The 20834-nt window shown below is 40.4% G+C and overlaps 2 protein-coding genes across 8 annotated transcripts in view; one reads left to right on the plus strand and one right to left on the minus strand.

Moving 5' to 3' along the window:
• The first annotated feature begins 158 nt into the window (after positions 1-158).
• On the plus strand, positions 159-13544 carry ZFYVE21 (zinc finger FYVE-type containing 21). Of its 3 annotated transcripts, XM_005520090.2 has the most exons (8): positions 164-326; positions 5792-5842; positions 7145-7313; positions 9027-9102; positions 9478-9569; positions 10315-10368; positions 11816-11958; positions 12781-13544. In XM_005520090.2, the coding sequence occupies exons 1-8, from the start codon at positions 204-206 to the stop codon at positions 12814-12816; spliced, it is 744 nt and encodes a 247-aa protein (XP_005520147.1). In that variant the 5' UTR covers positions 164-203; the 3' UTR covers positions 12817-13544. The 3 variants fall into 3 exon arrangements, with proteins under 3 accessions (XP_087913290.1, XP_005520147.1, XP_005520148.1); XM_005520091.2 differs by lacking the exon at positions 10315-10368 and having other exon boundaries at positions 167-326; XM_088057164.1 differs by lacking the exons at positions 10315-10368; positions 11816-11958; positions 12781-13544 and adding an exon at positions 10037-10300 and having other exon boundaries at positions 159-326.
• A 297-nt stretch (positions 13545-13841) lies between these two features.
• PPP1R13B (protein phosphatase 1 regulatory subunit 13B) overlaps positions 13842-20834 on the minus strand; it is a 68458-nt gene continuing 61465 nt past the window's right edge. For all 5 annotated transcript variants that reach the window (XM_014249824.2, XM_014249823.2, XM_005520089.2 and 2 more), the window contains 6 exons: positions 19919-20685; positions 18293-18430; positions 18082-18215; positions 17206-17372; positions 16223-16422; positions 13842-15361 (listed from right to left, as the gene is read on the minus strand). In XM_014249824.2, the coding sequence (XP_014105299.2) occupies positions 15320-15361; positions 16223-16422; positions 17206-17372; positions 18082-18215; positions 18293-18430; positions 19919-20685 (1448 nt within the window). In that variant the 3' untranslated portion in view covers positions 13842-15319. The remainder of the gene's footprint in view (positions 15362-16222; positions 16423-17205; positions 17373-18081; positions 18216-18292; positions 18431-19918; positions 20686-20834) is intronic.

Genomic DNA, 20834 nt, shown 5'->3' on the forward strand with positions numbered 1-20834 from the left:
TTCGCTTCCGGATTGCGGGGCGCGATGGAGGCGGGAATAGTACGCCAAGGGACACAGGATTGGCTAGCAAGCCCTGAGCGAGTGGGCGGGGCCGGCGAGTTGCCGCTTCCCATTGGTTCCGTGCCATGCCCGTCGCGCAGCGCCGTGCTGCCATTGGGCGGCGGCGGTGCCCGTCCCGCGGCGGCGGCGGCGCGCGAGGGAAGATGTCGGGCGGCGACGCGAAGAAGCTGGTGCGCTCCCCCAGCGGGCTGCGCATGGTGCCCGAGCACCGCGCCGCCCGCAGCCCCTTCGGCCTCGACGAGCCGCCCTGGGTGCCCGACAAGGAGGTACCGCCGGGGGCAGGGTCCCCGCGCTCCCCTTTCCCTCGTTCCTTTCCCTCTTCCCTTCCCCTTCGGTTTTTTATTTCCCTTAGGTTGATGGGTTAAAGGACGCGAGGATCGGGCTGTCACTCGTTTTTCAGGGCTGTGCGGCCCCGTCGCGAAAATCTGCGAGCGATTTGGTGATTAGAAGTGTAGCGAAGTGTGCATCGTTGATTTGAATGCCTATAAAGGCGGTTCTGGAGGCCGTGCAGGCTTAAAACTAATTGCACAGATTATTAAAGCAATAAGGCTGTGTTAGAATAGCCCTTCTGGCTCCTGGTGTGAATGTTCCTAGTGTTAAACAGTCATTGAACAACTCGGTCTGTTTCAGTCAACTTTGCTTTTAAATACTTACCAAGTAAACAACGAGATGGTGATATTTTCAATTTCATGTAACGAGAGTTATTTGTTGCCAGTCGCTGTAGCCAGATGCACATACAACATAGAATCCATTGTTTGTTTATTTATTTATTGCCAGCGTTCTGTGGTGTGGACACAAGCCAGTGCATTTAAATGTGACCGGAATGAAGATTTATTTTAGATGAGCCAATGTGAATGTAAGCGGGAGTCACCCAACAAAGCCGTTCTTGGTCTGTTTTGTATGGGAACACCGAGTCCTGCCTTGGTTAGGAATGAAGAAGAGAATTTTTTCCTCTTCCCGGTATCTCTTGAGGCAGAAAGTTCTGTGTAAAATAATGATAATTCCGGGGGCTCGGTCTGTCAGGAGAGTTTCTGCAGCTCAGGCCGGTCTCTGCTGCTATAAAGGGTGGGAGTCGTAAATCACTTGACGGCTTGCCCGAGCCAGCCCTTTTTTGGGAAGTGAGTATTCAGCTCATGCTGAACGAGCGATCTGCTGCAGTATCTAGTGGGAATTTTCCCAAGTTAGTCTCGCCCGTAGGTAGAAAAGCCTCCCGACCCTCAGCAGCGGCTGTTTTCTGCCTTACCCGGAGCGTGGGGAAGGGAAATTCTCCGCAGTGACCTCTGCGGGGCCGAGCCCCGCGTCCCCCGCCTGTGTCCGACCTGTGAGCCCGGAGCAAAGGCCGGGCAGCCCTCGGCCAGAGGCTTTCCTTGTGCTGCTGCTGCATCCCCTGCACTCACCTGGAAACCTGATTCCTGGCATCATCTTCATCAGGGGATACCGTTTGTGTAACAGCTCAGTTGGAATTAGTTTTGTCCCTGACCTTCCGAAGTGCAGTTTAGTCAGAGGTCTGTGATTTTAGCAGGCTGGTTTCACTAAGGAAAACAAAGTACCTCTAACGCAATTCTACTATGTACAACCATCTTAATTCAACTAAAGATTGTTTGGGGATTGTGATAGGATTTATTTAAACTAGTTAGATGTATTTAGAGAATTAAGTCTGTATATTTTATATGTATCTGTGTTTGAATTTCATATAACAGTTCTATTGTAGGTATTCATTCTTAAAATTCAACTTTTCCCCTGTAGTCTGCTGGTCTATAGGCTGAGGCTTTTGAATTGTGACTGAATGTGCCCAGTAATATTTGCTATTGAGAGGAAGTGTGATAGAGGTAAATATTTTAAATGTGTATGTTAATGCAAGATTAAGATTGGGAGTTGTTATTTTGTGCCTAGTTACTTTACTAGATTTCTGGAAGTACTTTGGAGTTCTGACATCCCTTTGGTTAACAATTTCCAAATATGTTACAAGCCTTTTCCTTAAATAAAGCACGTATGTGATACACAGAAGCTTATAAATTCCATGTTTTTGTTAAGAACAATTAAATTTAAAGAGACAGGGTTACCTAGGCAATGAATTAGTTGAGAATGCTTGCTCTTGTTACCATGTCAGACAATTAAAAATGAAGTGTCTATGTCCAAGACAAGACCTTGAGTGGTATTAGCAAATGCTGATCTGGCTTTTCGAATCCATTGGCTTTTGCTATGCAGCCAGTAACACTCACAAATCCAGTAGCTTTATTTTTCTTATGCAAGAAGAGTCAACTGGCTTATTTCTTAAAATTAAGGCCACCTAAGAATTGACAGTTGGTAGTTTTGTGCTGCTTGTACAGCATTGAAATACAATTCAGTTTTTAATTGTTACATCACAAGATTATACAGTCTTAAAATATCAGTTACTATGAGGAATTTGAAATGCCAGGCTGAAGCAGGATGACTGAAAACTTTTGATAATCATATTTGTAATACATGTAATGAGTTGGGGGGGGATTTATGAAAGTCTGTGCTGACCATCATTAAACTTGAGACAGAGCTTAAAATGTTGGTCTCTGCATGTGCCTTGTCTGATTCAGAATTTCTTTGTTAATCACTGGCAGAGCTTAATTGATGATATTTCTGTTAAGGAAATGTTGGACTAGAAATGGAGTAAAATGTGTCAGTTTGCCTGCAGAGGTGGCCAAACCTCGTGATATCCAGCTGTGTACCAGATGTTTCCGTGGCTGAGGAACACTTTGTGCTGCAGAGGAGCCAACAGATGTGGTGGAAGGGTTCCCTGGGCTCCTCCGTGGCTGCAGGATGGAGCTGAGCTTTCCTTAGCTGGCTCCTTGCTTGGCTCAGGCTCTCGGAGGGGCACTGGCTATGTGGCAGAGCTCCCTTGGACTCCTGGCAAAATCCAGGCTCAGGCAGTGTGAGAGAGCACTGTGAGCTCTGTCTGCCCTGTGATTGCATCCTGAACTTGCTCGTTTGCAAAGGTTTGCTGTGTTAAGGAGCTCAGCCAGGTGTTCCCATGCACCACTTCTTGAATCACTCTGTTATTATTTATACAAATAAGGCATGTGAAGTGTAACTGTAGATCCCTGTCCATGGATGGGATTCTTACCTCTGGCTGGATCCCTGGGATTATGGAAACAAATTATCACACTTGAGCAAACCCATGAGAAGTTTGCAGTGAACCAGCTCTCTGTATTTTTAAATTAATGCCAAGATCCAACAGCTGTTGGATGTTCTTCCATTTTCCTCTTGCTAGATGAAGTAATCTAATACTGGTATTGGTGGTTGACTGCACATGAAATGCGCATGACGTGCAATACTTGTGACATGAATTCTTATTTAATTTCCTGCTTTGCATCTTTTTGTTTGAAGACACGAGAAGTAACTTGGACATTGTGCTTCCTTCTCTGTTAATGTGATAAAACCTCTCCAAGCAATAAAGCTTTAATTCAGTACTTGTCACTCTTTAATTATGTCAGTGTATGGATGAATATGAAGAATTCACCTTTCAGGATGTTATCAGTAAATTTCTTGTCCCAGGCAAAGTAGAAGTTGACATTATGCAAATGGTTCATTTGGTTCTGGTTACTTAAAGCAGAAATACCTCTAAGGAACAGTATCTTGAACTTGCTTGTGTCAGAACATTTTCCTGGGGAAATCCCATTTTGCAATGCCAGCTACCATGTGCAAGTTGACTTGTGATTTATTTAGGACTGCTCTTTGTATCACGTAGGGCTGGAATTCAGAAATATTTTTCTGTAGTTTGTGTTAAATAAGAGGATGGATAATTTTGTTCCTTCCTAGAAACCACTTTTACGTTTAGCATAGCATTCTGTATGAAATCTATGTAGGACAGTATTTAGAAGAGTTTGAGTTTGATTTTTTTTTTTTGTCCCCTCCAGCTTGTGACTAATGCTTTCTGCATTTTGGCAAAAACCAAATAAAACAAAAAAACCCAAACCCCAACCCCCCTAAAAACCCAGTGCAGGCCAACTGAAACCTGCCCCCCCAACCCCCACCAAAACCCAGCCAAAACACTTGCAAATTATTTTTTGTTTTATTAACAAAATTAATTAGAACTCAGGTAAATTCAAGGCATACCAAAATTATTGCCAGGTCCAGCTCCCAGTCAAGCTATTAAACTTCATGTTGAAAATTAAAACATCAAGGTAGAGTAGAACATTATATTAGCTGTAGAGTTCTACTTGTTACAGAGGTGAAACCTGGTGTGTGCTGAAATTGCTTCATACTGAACATTATTTATCAGTGAGTGTTGAAGTAAGCTTTTCTGCAGTCATTTTGAAAAGATGTGTTTGGATGCCTTAGTCCAGTGTTATTTAAAACAATTCAGGAACACTTCTAGTGCTCTTCTGTGTGGGATTTAGAAACAGCTTGTAACAAATTCTGCAAGTAGGTGTTTACGTTCCACTACAGTAACTGCCATTACCGTCTAATGTGTTAAATGTCTGTTTAGACAGCAGAGCCTTTCATATAAACCACTGCCAATTATTAACCAGCTGACACTTCAAAAGAACATGAAAAATTTCTGGAGAATTTTTAATTTAGCTGCTGTAATATTTTCTTGGCTGCAGTTGTTGAACTTGTGACAGTGATTGAGTATCTGCTGGAGCAAAAAGTCCCTGATTAGAAGCTGTTGTAACTTGAGGGGATTTATAGAAGAAAAATGGTTAAGTATTGAAATATGTTAATTAAAGGCAAAGGATGATTATTGTGTGCTTAGCAAATAGCACCTGCTCAGCTTAGGGCATGTGTTTAACAGGACATTCTGCTGTAGTCTGAGATAGTCTGGTTTGAGGAATTTCAGTTTCTAGAGTTATGTACTTCAGTACAGGATCTAACCATGTTCTCCTAAGTAAGATGTCAGGCATAATTTTGCATTAATATTTGCAAGTAAATATAGCAAAAATTGCATTGTAAGCCTCAGACACTGGGGTTTGATATGGTGGATAAAAATATGTAAAGTTTTGTTGAAAATCCAGTGACCTAAAGGCCTGGGTATCAGCCCTTTGGTAGGTGATTTCTATACAGAAAATTTTGAGTCTCCAACAGTCAGTAATCACTTCTGGTTGTTAATACAGTCAAAACTGTCACCCCTTAAGCTCTACTTAGTTGGAAGGGAGAAACTCCTTCAATTTTTTTCTGTCATTCTTTTAAAAAGAGTGTGGGTGTAAGTTTGTTTTAGGAAAGAGATATTTCAGGAAGTGACTTTTTGTAGCTGGAATAAACATTAGGTCTTGGTGGCTTGGAAGAAAACCAAGTATCTCTTAGCATGTTTCAAAAATGTGTGAGTATTGAGAATATTAAATTTTGTAAACAATGTTTTGGCGAGTCAGCAGAGCATCGTAGTAGAGTAAAGTGAGGACAACTCAACAGAAAAACAGTTGGCTCTGGAATATAGGACTGGATGTATCTGGAATATCTGACTGGATAGCCAGAAATTATCAAGAATGGTAATTCTGAGATGTAGTTTTGCCTTTTGGCAGAATGCACAATTCATTAGGGGGAAGTTTGGCAGCTTTTCTTTTGTCTTGCAAATGGAGATGACATTATTTTGCTACATCAATATTAAATGAAAGCTATCCATGGTCAAAAGATAAAGGATGGAAATTTGTTGGAGGTGTTTCCTTATGGGGCATAATATAAAGCTCATTCTTTGTATATGGTGGTAGAATTAAAGGTTTAAAAAAACTGTAGACTGATCTTAATTTGTACTATTTTCTAGTGCCCAAGATGTATGCAGTGTGATACAAAATTTGACTTCATAACTAGAAAGGTAAGAGAAATCAATGAAATATGAAGCAGTTAAGTGTTGCAAAATAGTAAAATGGACATATTTTGAAAAGTAAACCAGGATTTGTCTTGAGTTTGGAAGAGAGAAATTCCAGTTAAAGTAGAAAGTGTAAACTACATAGACTACATACATCACTGGATGAAGAGAAGACACTAACATTAAATTATGTTTGTTAATGGTAAGAGGTCACTGTGGAATGCAGACTGGTGTGCAGAATGTGACATGGAGAATTCTGCAAAGCACCAGTGCCAGCAGTGATTTTTAGGAGGGAACATCATTCCTTTGTATAATTACATTGACACTTTGTTAGCACAGGCTTATGAAAGGTAAGAAAGATGTGAAAGTGTGACTTGCAGTGCAGTGACATAGTTCATGTTTTTTAATTAAATTGTTTGGAGGGAGAGGGAAGGAGAATTTTTAAACCAGATGCACTCCTATGTTATACCAGATGACAAGCTGCTGTGTTTCCCTTGTGTTAGCTGTGGAAAGCAATTTGCAGTAGCCCTGGGAAATAGGAGCTCCAGAGAATTTTGCAGAACATTTGGAAGGAAAGCCTAACACTGACCAAAACTGCAGTGTTATCAGTTCCTTGTATCAGACTTTCGGGCTTGCTTTGAGCCACAGATTAGTTCCTGCTTGCCTGGGAGTACTTGTTCTGTCATGAGAACTTGCATCAGGAAGATCTGCTGGCTCTGTCACACCCCTGCAGTGATCTGGAGCACCGGCCACTGGTTGCAGATTTAGGGGCTGTGGAACACGCTGCAATACTCGTTCTGGTTTTGCAACTTCACTCAAGTTGTGCTGTGCTGCCTGCTGCTTCTCGTAAAAGGAATAACTTTAAGTTCTAAGTATGAAGACTTGAGAGTAAGTTTTAAAAGAGAAGAATAGTATTTTCAGTTGAAGAATAGAAACTTCAGTTGAAGTTCTTCAAGATGTTTTCTCAGAAATGGGAAGGGACCTGGAAGCCACTCTTCTCATGGGTTTTTATTGACAGGGAGGTGAAAGATTTACTGGATACCAGAGAAGCCCTTTCCTGTCTTTTCTGCTTCAGAAGCATCTTTACAGAGTGCCAGCAAAGGCTTAGGGTGCTGCTGTTCATCTTATAATCAGTCCTTTGTGTCCAACCTTCAGAGATTCCTGTCTGCCACTGTAGCAGTTAATTGCTTCTGCCTGTCCTTCAACTTGCATGTTTCACACCTGAGAAACTGTTGTAGTAAACTTAAGAAATCATTCCCTACCAGTTTCCTTCATAAATAAATAAAGGAAATGTTCTTTCATGCTTAGCATCACTGCCGGAGGTGTGGGAAGTGTTTCTGTGACAAGTGCTGCAGTAAAAAAGTGCCTCTGCCTCGCATGTGCTTTGTGGACCCCGTGCGCCAGTGTGCGGAGTGTGCCCTGGTCTCGCAGAAAGAGACAGAGTTCTACGACAAACAACTCAAAGTGCTCATGAATGGTAAGCACTGAATGCTCAGATGTTTTTCTGTCTCATTTGTATTTATTCAAATTCCAGTGAACAGCAAGAGCAATGCCTCTCGTTCATCAAGTTGCTGTTCTGTCTCCTCTTTGTCACGCCTCTTGTTTTTCGGTTATTAATTTTCTGTTACTGCTTTATTTAGAGAGAGGTTCACACTTCTTAGCCAATGTTTATATCTCCCAGTTTGTATTGGTTTTTACAAAGAGTGATTTAAAGACAAATTTTTAATACTTGTGAGAACAGATGTGTGTGCAGTTGGCATTTTCCTAGAAATAATGCATCGTTTAGCCATATTCCTGTTACATTAAATAAGGATGAAAAATACTTCAGAGAGTATTTTAATATTTTCAAACAAGACACAGTGCTTGTTTCAAGCTTCATCTGAGAGCTTTGATCTTGTCTGTAGCCTACAGCTGTGCTTGATGGCAGATCATCATGAGTACTCAATTTTAGGTTTAAACCTTCACACAATACAGTATTTCATGTTCCAGTTTCATTTAGAAAGCTGAAACATCAGTTTTTAAAATATTCTGTGATCCTTCAGTGCCTTTTGATGATCTCTCAGCATGATGCCAGTGTGCATAATGGGCAAGCTAAGCCCCCATGAGTGATGGGCATGAATGTTCTGGGGTGATCCTAGGTTCAGAAGGGAGTGTGTTCATCCTGGAGCACATAAATCATTCTTCACTCTGGTTTGCCATGACGGTGTAGACAAGTTTTTAAATCACATCTTTTAAACTGAAAACTTTTTTAGTTTTAGTTTAAAGCTTGTCCTGTTTGCATTCATGTTCTGAAGTTGTTCCTGAATTGCTGTAGAGCCACAGATCATGGTCAGAGACGCAGTGATGGTGGCTGTGATGTCCTTGTGCTTGTCCTTGTCCTTCTTCAGCCTTGGTTCTGCTGTCTCTCTCTTGTTTCAGCAGTACAGGGGTCTGTGCTGGGGGTCAGTGAGCCTGGCTGAACTGGGAAGTAATGAGGGGAAACTCAGGCTTCATGGTTCAGGTTATGGAAATGGATTACAGACCATTTGGCAGGGCTGGATGTTATTTTCTTCATTTCCCAGGCCAGCAGTATTGGGATTAGGTAATACAGGGAGCATGAGAAATGGAGGAAGTAAAAGGGTCAGATGTGTAGGACTGCTTGTAGTTCTGAGTCACTTCTCTTTGTAGCAACAGTGACTTTCTCCATGCCAAAGCAGTTTTGAGGGGAAGAAACAAAACATGAAGGCTGAAGTTCATTGACCTCAGAATAAGACTGGGCCAGCCTTCAGTAATGAAAAAGAGATTTCTTAAGCATAGAACTGAAGGTCACATCCTGCTATTAAATTGTTCTTTTTTAATACAGAAGCAATCATTTGTGTTACAGTGACCACAGAGGGTCTTTAATTGCCTGTCTTTGCCACCTCCAAATCTCTTTGCATTTTTAGAAGATTCCTCTTGGATATCATCTGCATTTCTACACATGGGAGAAATTGCATAGCATGTGTGAAAGGTCCTATAAGTCAGAACATGATAATTAAAGATCAGCTTTTTATACTTGAGTGGTTTGCTGATGTTAATCAGTTTAACATTTCAGTTTTTCTCTCATTTCACTCAATTCAGTGTATTAGTAAGTAAAAATTAGTTACTCTTTCTGATACCTGAATGTTGCTTCTTGAATTCTCTGTTATAATACTAAAATATTTCTTTGCAGGTGCTACATTCTTTGTAACTCTGGGAACATCTGATAAATCTGAGCTCATGGTTTGTAGACTTTCCAACAACCAGAGGTGAGAAAGATTGATAGAAATTCCACTTGTAAACTATAGCATCTTTGTACTTACAGCTCTATTATTACATAATAACCTAAAAAAATACAAAAATAACATGCTCTGAGGATATTGTAGAGAGAGTAATCTCAGACTGAAAGGATAGATCCAGCAATACCAAAAAATGCTTGTTTGAAGTGACTAACAGCGTGGATCAGAATGTCTTGGAACGGTGGAATTACAATGAAAAGTAATATTTTCTTGTTGATTTTATCCCTCCTCACCTCAAAGAACACATAAACAGTATTACTGAGAGATTGTTTTATTTTTTTAATTTGATTTGGACTTGATATTGTAGAAAAATATTGGAAAAAACCTTTTTCTTCTATCATGTAGATACCTGATTTTGGATGGAGACAGCCATTATGAAATTGAAATTGTACAGATTTCAACTGTTCAGATACTTACAGAGGGATTTACTCCTGGAGGTAAATTTTTCTTTTAATATAAATGAACTATTAAGAAAAAAAAGTGCATTCAGTGTGTAACTGTGTTGGTTACAACTGCTGTAAGAATAGAGCACAGTCCCGTGTGGCTACTGGGGTTTGGGGGAACACCTAAAGATTGAGAAGTTCCCATACAGCCTTAATGCAGGAGAGCCTCTCACTAAATCTGAGTAAGGGTGGTTGTCATCTGTTCTCTTGGGTCTCTACAAATGTTTACTGATTTAAGAGTTCATAGGAGGGAACTGTTAATCTTTGGTAGTTTCCATTTCAGAATCCAGCTGGGATTTTGCCTTGACTGGTACAAACATTGTTAACAGGATGAAATGGGGGAGGGGGAGTAAATAATTGAATTATGCTTTCTTAATTTCATTTAAGATGAACGGGTGGCCAAATGCAACTGGTAACGTCTAATTTGGAGTGCAGCAACTTACTGCCCCATCTCTTACCAGATTTTAGAGTATTTCAGGATGAACCTGAATATGATTTGACTGAAATGAGAACAAACAAGGTCAGGAATTTCAAGAATTGTTCTTCATCAACACTTCTGTCACTGCTGGGTTTTTCTAATTGCGCAGCCCATCTGTGCATTATTCAGTCAGTACAGCATGTTAACTTGAATAAACTTACCTTGGTATTCAAATCAACCAGGTATATTGCTGAGTCACCTTGTTCACTACTCTTCTGACTGCTTTATCTCTTTTCTGCCTGCCTTCCTTCTTGATGGTAGAAAAAGATATTCACACTTACACCAGCCTTCTGGAGAGCCCGCCTGTTACTGAAGGTATCTGCAGTGCCCTTCAGCATGACTCACCCAAGCATGTCATGACCCCCTCACCTCTTTCTTCTCTGCAGTGCTGATTATTTGCTTGATCCATATTGCTGTTCAACTTGAGTTGTGTTCAAGTCTGACATGTATCTGTTCCTTTCCATATGTCTGTTTAATAAACCAAGAGTGAATGTTTTTGTTTTCTCTCTGGAGGAGAACTAAGGCACTCAAGGCCTTCTTTAGACCAAGTTGTCCGTGCTGGGAGAAGGGAAGATGAGAAATGATACCTGCAGTAGTACACAGTGTTACAGACCACCTGCTTCAGCAGATTGCTGAATTGGGTATACCAGAAATTAATATACTCCCTGTGTGCAATCTAGAAAGGCTTTGCACTGAAACTGTTAATTAATGGGTTGCTTTTACACAATTTTAAAAGAAAGGCCTCTTTGCTATGCAAGGTGTGTTCTGTTTTAGTAATGTTAGACATGGGAAAACTGGTCAAGGCTGTAGGTGTGTGATTTCCACCGGTTTATCTTTCAGTAGACCCTTTATCCATTATTCTGACCAGTAGGTGCAAAGAAGCAATTGAAGTCGAATTTCCATTTATCCTAGGAGAGTAGAAAATAGCTCTTTTATAAACTCTGCTGTGGGCTTCTGATTGGGTTAACAGCACTAACTAGATTGAGTTTGGCTTAGATTGTGATTTGTTTTGGCTCCTCAGATATTGCAGTAACAGCCTCCAGGAGCCCTCTCATGCAGACACTTCAAAAACAAGCTTTGTAAAAAGTGTCCTGTGTGTGCTGGTGCTGTTCCTAGGGCTTAGTTTATGGTCCACTGCTGCAGGAACTAATGACAGTAATGTGTCATCTGAGAAGTTCTTGTTTAATGTCTGTATTTTTGCTTTGGTTTGTCTTCATCTCTGCAGCCTCAGTAAGAGAGATACAAACACCTTGCTTATTGTGCTGATGTCAGAGCAGCAGTCTTTGGTAGCCATTTCCTTCAGGAAGTAAATGATGTTGCCAGCTGTTCTGTAGCCATTTCCAGCTTTTGTCAGGCTTGGAGGGACTGCTGCCTGCTGTGCCAGACTGTAACCAGCAGGACCCTGCTTTGCCATCAGTCTAATTGGACCCTAAGCCTACAGACTGCAGGCCACCGTATGAAATGTGCTATCAGTCTCTTAACCTGGTGATAGTAAATCATGAGGGTGTTCCAGGTGTGTGGCTTTACCTGATGGCTGATGCAGGTTCTGCCTTGGTGATTGGCAGAGAGAATGAAACAATATGAGGTTGCAGGTTCCACTGCCTGGCACTATGAGCCATGGTCATGGGCTCCTCGGACCCAGCAGCTGCTTGTGCTCTGAACTGAGCAATGAGCACGTTTCTCCAAACATGCTCGTGAGCTGGAAAACATTGTGTTAGTTGGTAAAACCTGCTGCTGTTCCAGATGCTACTTCTCTTTTCAGGAGGCAACACTCGTGCCGTAGGAATGATCCTGCAGTACAAGGTTCCAGGGTCGGAGGAGGTGACGCAGATGAAGTTTACTGCTGGTGAAGACTTCAGCTGTAACAAGAAGCTGTCAGCAGCCTGGCTGGCAGCTATGCACAAGGTAAGCAAAGCAGCCAACACTTAGACAAGGCTGAAGGAAATCTTTACGTGGGGTATTTAGCAGTCCACAGGAAGCATTCAGCCTTAGGAATATTTCTATTACTTTTTAATTAAGGACTTCAGGGCCTTGTTGATTTGAAAACGGAAGCTATGGCTGGGTGTAATGGACATGACTTTAGCTTTCTGCTCAGAGACGTGAACAATTCATGCACTCTGAAGGGTTTCCCAAGATCTTATGTCTGTTATTAGATGAAAAGAATTAAGAATTTGGCTTTAAACTTCCTTGGATTTTGTTACTGGCTGAAGAACGTGCACTATGAAATACTCTTTTGAACCTAAGTTCAGCTAATTGTTTTCACTACTTCATGAAGGTTCAAAGAAGTTGTTGATTTTTGGAGATTGAAGACTTTAATCTTTTGGTGCTAGACTCTGCATGGATAATGAAACTGAAGGTTCATAAGTCAAAGTTACGGTGGAAAAAAACCCCAAAGCCACACTCTAATCAGTCACCTATCAATTGCTGATCAGAACTGTAATTTATAATGTGGATGGTCAGGTTTGTGGCTCTTTGCTGCTTTACTGCCATTTTAGAACTCCCCAGCTACCCCAGCTTTTACTCTGTTCAGCACAGTGTGCTCAAACTTTCCATTACAATGCAAGTGCATTCAGCACTTCCTGAATGCTAGCACATGCCTCAGATGGAGGAAAGTAGAGGAAGAATTTAAAGCTCTGGATTTAAAGGAAGTGTTTGAAGGGGTAGGAAGCAGATAAGGTGGCTGCAAGTGAAACTTCAGTTAACACTGACATTTTCCCGTTCTGTTAGGCAACAAAACTTCTCTATGAGTCTCGGGACCAGTGAGAACTGCAGATGTGGCCTCCTGAGGGCACACCAGACACCAGCCTCCACAGACCTGCCTCTCACTTTGTGCTGATTTGACAGCTGGAAATATTTGCTGTTCTTGACTCTCTCTCATTCCAGTGTAGTTCATTATGTAAGAACTGGCAAATACAATGTGAGTATTTTTTTGAACCATGAGTATTCACGGTAGTGTGCAATATGTATACAGTTAATGCTTTAAACAGCCTCACCTTTTAAGACTTTGTATATTTTGTTAAGCCTTTACTGGCACTTAATATGAAAGTGACCTGCACTACAGCTAATGTACAGCACAACTTTTATAGTAACCATTATATATACTGTTTGCTACAGGAAGCAAACAAATGTGTATGTCTCTTCTGCAGAGAATAGCTTTTGGGTATAGATCTCAGGTTTTTCCCTCTATCCAAATGTTTAAAATCAATGTACAAAAAAAATCTGCCTTAGATATCATTTTATAGAAATCATGTAAGTTTTTTTAAACATTTTATTTTAAACATCTAAATATTTCACCAAATACCACCAAATTTGACTTACATGAACTTGACCTTGAAACTTCACTTCTGTAATAAGCTTCCAAAATAATTTTTAGTTTTGTATTTTCTTCTTTGGTAACTACCTTTTGTTAATCTAACTGTAATGCTATCTGAAATTGTATACAAATTAATGTACAAATATGAATAAATTAATTCACTTATTTAAAAAAATAGGTTCTCTTTAATTTTGTAATATACAGCTTCTTTAGTAATGGAAACCATGGTCTCTGAACTCTGAAAATTTTCACTTTTTCTAAAGAAAACACTAATTTTAGTTCTAAGTTAATTTGTCCCAGTTGGAATACTGGGATACTAGTGGGTAAGCACATCTTCAGTGCAGCTGATGAAACAAGGAGGAAAGGTGGGTTGACAGCTGTAACCTTGGCAAGCTACAATTAGTGTTTTCATGCTGTCTCTGACCAAAGACACATCTACTGTCAAGACCTCTAGAAAGAGTGGAGAATGCAGCCATGCCTTAGCAGTACTTTATTGTGCACATTTACATTTTCTCTGAATTAGTGTATCATAGGCTCTTGAAATCATCACATTCATGTAGCAGATTCTTCAACAATAATACCCTTTCACTTTTCACCACAATATATACAGTTAATGCTGACCTGTGGTAAAAGCAAGTTACAGCACTGCAGAAATGGATATATAAATTATACACAGAACTTGTACATGAAGAGTTAATCAAATTGCATACTGTTAAATGGGAGAAAATTACAGGAAATATGGCTAAAACTTATAATGGGAAATTCAAAATATACTTTTGGTATATAAAATCAGGTACAATTAAAACTCCAGTGAAGTGCCTGTTTGTGGGGTTTTTCTTTTTTGCTTGAAACTACAATGTAGTGGAACAGGTTATTGCATAACTTGCCTTGGCAGCAGTTGTAGGCTGCCAAGAACCACAGAAACTGTCCTCAAATAAGCTATTGCCTTTCTTAAATCCTTCTCTAAACCTTTTTTCTTTCTTCTCCTCGACTTGGCATCTAAACGACCCTCATTCCACTTCTATCCAGTCCTTCATATTTTCTTCTAGACTCAGGCAGACTTCAGGTGACACAGTATAACCCTTACCAGACTCTTACCCTTTTCAACTATTGCACTTTCATCCCTGCAGACATACAAATCCCTTAAGCTGCTGCAACTTCAGTACTAACTGTTGTGTCCAGGCTGGACGAGCTTGGGGGGTTAGTAGGGGAACCTTTACATTCGTAGAGGTAACACCGGTGCTGTAGGCTGAATAATAAGAAAATAAAACACCAAGTGAAATATTGTGTAGGGTCTTTGAGAAGTGTACAAATACTGTTGGTTTTGTTAGTTCTCTAGCTTGATTCTAAATGCAAATAATGCAAGATGCTAGACTAGGTAAAGCTTTTGTTGGGGTTGTCCAGGCTAGGATTTAAGTGTTGAGCATGTTGCCACCTAAAATCCTAGCCTATACCAAGCTTTGGTAACTACTTAATTATGCATGGAACAGGTGAAGATCTTGTGTCCTAGAACCCAAAGAGCTGATCGGTAATGAGAACTCAACATTCACTGGTATTGAACAGAAATACCCAAAATCCCGACATGGGACAGTTGCTGTGGGGGGTTGGAGCAAACTGACAGTGCATCTGCACTCTGCAAATGACACCTCTGAACACGGAACACAAGAAAGCTCCTACCACAGAACTCTGACTCAAAACACCGCGTTAGACGAGAGTTGGCGCAACACTGTCGGTAGCTCTCCTCGTCAGTGCTGGGTCACACAGAAACGATCCTCATTTACAAACTGTAGATCTTGGAAATCCTGGATGCTGTCCATTTAACAAGAGAAAGCACCATTAAAACTAAATATCATAGTTTTATTTCTCTGTGTGAAATGATCAAAAATGATGGCTCCAGTGTATGTTCTAAGTTTCCAGTTACCAGCATGGTGCTGCACTGCTGTACAACTGAATTCAAGCAAGGGTTCGCTGTCGAGGTTTTATTCGTGGATATAACTAAAAAAAATAGAATAACAGTATTAGGCTTTGCATGGTTAATACCAACTTAAATAATTTGTAACTGAGGGGTACTTATTAGGCAGAACTGGGTGGTGAAGTATTTTGGGGGGGTGAGGTTTTTGTAAGCTTGGGGGTGTTCTTAGGCAACTCCTGAAAAACAGGAGGAAAAGGGCTGATTTACTCCTGCCAATGGCAGCAACATGGCATGGCTGCTCTGAAAATGACGTGGTGCATTTAGCTGAAGATCCAGAACAGACAAAGGATGCTTTTACATAAGTACAAAAATTCCCTGTTGAGTACTCTGGAGAGCTTATTTCCTGCTCTGCAAGGTTCTCTTATGCATTTTGTCCTCAGTAGCTCTCTACTTAGTCACTTTACATTCCTGGCCTCTTGTGACAGTGTTCCATCTGTCTGAGCAGCATAAATGATGTGCCCACAGTTGTCATCTTCAAGGCTCTTTCCTGTTCTAACACACACACCTATCTTCCTATCTTGTGCCAGGTATTAAAAACATTCCCAAAGAATTATCTGAACCAAGGCTTCAAGCTGCCTAATAGAGTCACTGAGCTTTCCACAAGGGCTCTGTATTTTAGCCAAGGGGGAGAAAAAAGTCTCATTAAAACATAAACTGTATTAAAGAAACTAACTTGCTCAATGACAACCAGCACCAATCTCCTAACAGTAGCCTCTTCTGTTTGTTTACAATGGCACAGAAGCCAGAGAGAATAAAGGTAATCTGCTTTACACCACTTCACAGTGCTGTGGATGGTGCACAGAGGGATTCTTACCTAAGATCTATCTGCTGTTCCTACTTCAGGTGCATGTGAAAAATAGAAGGAAGAGTGTGAAAGAACTTACCCCCAGAAGGTTTTTAGGCACATAGCCTTCCTTGTCATTGAGGCGGGCCCACCACCACTCCGTTTCGTTGTCATCCTTGCGCCTCAGAATAGTGATGGCATCGCCCTCATGGAATGACAGCTCATCATTGTTCTGGGCTTCATAATCCCACAGAGCATACACCACCCCTTTATTCATCACTCCCAGCTTCTCCTGCACTCCTGTTAACAACACCAGATGGTAAAATAGCCTCTTTGTCCCCTCTGAAATTTTTATTATTGACATGGTGGCCCAAGTATTAGTCTCCTTTTAATAACATTTCATGAACAGTTTTCAGCACTTTAATGATGAAATGTTGTCAGAAATTTAACTGCATGATATAAAAAAATCTTACAGAATATTTCAGAGAACGAGGTTTTCCTCTTTTATTATACATGTAGGAAACTGCTTCCTACAGCAGGCCTCGTACAGGGACACTCGAGGCTTTCGGAATTCACACAATGTCAGATCTGACGGAGCCTTAATGAAGCTTAAATCTTCTGATGGAAATTAAAAATTTGTCTGCTCCATTGAAGTACTTTTCTTGCAAAATATATTTTAATAACTAAGCACCTTCTGTAAGTTGATTATTCATAAAGTGTATTTCTTTCTTTGTGTGATCTGCTAGAAATTTGTGCATCTGGAAGTTAAAAGTCTCTCTTGTCAAAATACTTGACAGCTCAATGTTACAGTCAAACCTTCCCGTAGAAGCATTTCCTTGAAATGAAGCCAAATTAAAACTTTAAAAATCTTAACATTTGAAGGAGCCTAAGAAGTAATTCAAAACCCAGAAGGACTAAGACCAACATCACAGTGAAAAGGTTATTCTGGTTTTAGCACTTGGAAAGCACAGGGGCATGATGGGCCTTATCATCCAGTCTGGGGCCTAAGCAGATGTTTCACACAGATCAGAGGGACAAATCAGAATCAGTCTTAGAAAAGAGTTGGTAAATGTCACAGCTTACCATACAAAAACTGGGAACACTGAATATAACCTTCTTCCATCTCCTCACACTTGTCTGCAGCAGTTTCTATATCACTTATAGTTGAAGCAAAAATAGCTGCCCCAGATTCAACCAGCAGTTTACAGAGATGAACACTATTGCAAGAAGCTGCACAATGCAAGGGTGTCCTGAAATAAAGCAAAAAAAATGTACATGTGAAAAAAGAAGCTTCCATGAGTCCTAACTTTCATCTTGCCATGCAGAGCCTGTCTATTTTAAAAGGAAATTTTTCTTTATGTTTGTAGTATGTGTATGCATTGTCTAAAACCTGTCATGCAGCTAGGGTGGATTTCAGGATTTACCTGACTCCAGTAAAGCCAAGCATTATGAAACAGATGATAGCAAAACTAATAATTTTCACAGCTTACAAAGCTGTGGGTGTAAAAGGGTATTTTCTAATACAAGGAAACCTGAAAGGTAAAACAAAGGTGAGGATTCACATTTCTCCCCCTAAAGACTTCAGGAATGCTACAACTACCTGTAAGGTGAGATTCTTCAAGAACACTAGTATGTGTAATGGGATCTTTGATGAAGAAACTTAAGCAAATTAACTTTTGTCATTCGTTATTTATAGTTTAATTATTTCAGCATCTGAACAAGAAATGCCACTCTACCACTAATTATCACAAACTGTTGTCTAATTTATGGTTTAAGTGTGCTTGCTTGGGAAGCTGTAACCTTGCCTTTGAGTTCGTCTCCACCTACAGCTTAAAGAGTACTCATTTGCTGGAGATAAAGAGAAAGGAAATTGTTCCCAAAACAGATCTCAGCTACATTTTGAATGTGTATCTGAATGGTGCTTCTCCCAGATACTAGGTTAAAAATCTTGACACTTACCACCCATCACTATCTGCTGCATTTACATTTACACCAAAATCGAGCAGGAACTTCACAATGTGGTGATGACCAGCACACACTGCATTATGCAAAGGTGTGATGCCTTCATCATTTGGTTTACTGGGATCATCAACCTGTTGAAAACATAGATTAGTTCAGCACTTTCTTCTTCCTGAATACTGCATAAGGTTTCCATTGTTTGAAAACTTACCTCATATATGATTCGTTGTACCAGATCAAATTCACCCTCCAGAGAAGCATCTAGGAGGAGAGCCAAGGGATTGAACTTCACTCTCAAACCATGGCCTGTTCTTTCTGAGTTGGGTTTCTTCAAGTTGGTACGTTTTGTCTGGGTAGAGATTAAAGTTGGAAGGCATCACTTCAGGTTGTACAAGTAGAAAAATGATTCATTTATGAATCTTCCTTAAATGATATTTAGAACTATGCAATCATTTCTATTTAAAAGTCTCTAAATAAAAGGCTTGATACATTACTACATTTTATGCAGTGAAAAAATGAAAAAGCAAGCCAATATAATTTCAAAGCTTCTAATTAAAGATAATGAGTACAAGGAATGAAGTACTTAAGTCAGTGTTTTAAGCATCATCATCTTAATTGTATCTAATATAAGCTGTGCATATTACTGGTGGATTATCTGAGACACTGTGAAAACTTTTGCTTAGCCTGGAAAGCACCACACAATTAAGCCAGAGTCTGTACTTAGAGGAATCAATGCCTTGAATTAGCATGAGTCTCTGTGTTAGGTCAGGCCTGGCAAGTTGGGAGTTTTGTTGTAGGAACAGAAAGTACAGAACATTAAGCTATTTTATGTGGCATTCTAGCAGGTGTTATCAGAAGCAGCATTTTCAAGATCTGAAGCACATTTAAATGTGTTTTGAGAATATTCTGGATCCCTTACATGTGTCCTTGTCACTTCCTGGGGAAAAAATAATCTATTACTAACTACAGCTTTTATAGAATGCTTTTAGTCTCTAGCTCTGTAGGATCTGTTTTCTCTTACGATCCTATATAGGATGGCTATTTCAGTTTGGAAAATAAACCCTTCACATTCTGAGTAGTATTAGTTGCTACCATATCCCATTCTCCCAGAAGTATCCTGGCCCTTATGGGGCTCATGGAAAACCATACAAAGCCTTGTGCACACTGCAGTTAAATTCTCAGAGGAATGCAAGGTTTCTACCTGTATCTGAAAGTGAGGATGAACCTTGGTTTCAAAGAGTGAGTGATACCACAACAACAAAGAATAAGATCCAGTTTTTTCTGTATTTTTCAATTCTCCAAATGTGGTAGATTTTAGTAATGGCAAGTATTTAAAAGATTTTAGTGCAGCTGGAGGATGGACTTTGGAAGCAATTTGAAGTATGTGACAAGCCCATCAGAAGAACATTTCTGCTATCACGAGCCAGCTGTGCAGCTTCTAGAGTTAGCCTGGGTCTATTTTCTCTGAGAGGGCAAAAGCAGTGCGGTTTCCCCAGAACAGCTATTTCAGCTTGTCTGCAAATGAAAAAGCTTCCCACTGACATAACTATTTGTATGAAACTAAGGGTAAGCTATCTATGAAGGCCTGGACAAATACATACACAACCTCCCATTACCTGTTCGCATATTTTCCTTATTAAGCAGCTAGAGTAGTAAAGAATCTAATCCATCAGAATTCTCCCTGGAACTCTCCTTTTTTTGGTTTTCTTTCCTTTTAATATCATGAGACTCAAAGTGCAAAGATACCACTGAGCACAAGCTTAGCATGTTCCAGTGATGCTTAAGCACAAAGCTAATTCTGTAGTTTACAAAGTTGTTCTTTTGCTTTATTACTTACTGGAGGAAGTGGAGGAGGAAGAGCAGGTGGCAAAGGAGCTTCATCTTCTACTGGAGAACTGGCCTCTGGTGTGGGACTGGGTGACTGCTCAGTAGAAGGAACTATAGCAAGATTGTTGTTGTTGTCTTCAGTTGTCTCAGGTGTTTGATTTGTGGTTTCAGTGCTTATCAGCTCCTCGGTAGCGGGAGAAGGTAACTCATTATCATTGGCATCTGATGAAGGGGGTGGTTCATCAGGGACAGGAACTGTAGGTTGCACGGGGATTGGTTCTTCAATATTGCCATTGGTGCTGGCGTTCCCGTTATCAACGTCAGCTAAGTTGCCTATGAAGTCCTGTGGATTGCTTGGCTGATAAAAAGGAGCACTTTCTATCCCTCCAGCCAGGGTATTAAAGCGCTGATACAATAATTTTTGTATATTGGGTCCACTCGGTCCCTCTGGCTCGGTGATGGAGCTGCGTTTCTTTAACGGCCTCGGAGCATTAGCCAGTTTTCTCCTCAGAGCCTCGAGGTCAGCATCACTCTGATACCGTAGGGGTGAGTGCACAATAGGGGTGAGTTTAGTAGGACTGAGAGGACGGGGAATGTTTTCCACATTGCTGTTTTCACTGGGTGGTGGGGCATTTTCCAGCTCTTGATCTTTTTCAGTGACCTCAGTCTGAGGCTGAGATTGTGGCTGTGAGGGAGACTGGGCAGGCAAAGAGCCATGAAGGAATGGCAAGGGTGAGGGAGAGGTTGAACCAGACTGTAATACAGGTTTTCCATAAACTGAAGAAAAGAAAGATGGAAAACAGTGAAGAGCTGTTCTTAAATTGTATAACAAAATATTTATAAATAAACTATTGCTACTTGTTTGATACTAATACAGAAAGAAAAAAAATATTGTTCTGGGGACTGTCAAAACAGAAATAAATACT

This window comes from Pseudopodoces humilis, chromosome 7 (genome assembly GCF_049639895.1).
Source record: "Pseudopodoces humilis isolate 2021_Gansu_Grassland_sample_001 chromosome 7, ASM4963989v1, whole genome shotgun sequence".
NCBI classification, from domain to species: Eukaryota; Metazoa; Chordata; class Aves; order Passeriformes; family Paridae; genus Pseudopodoces; species Pseudopodoces humilis.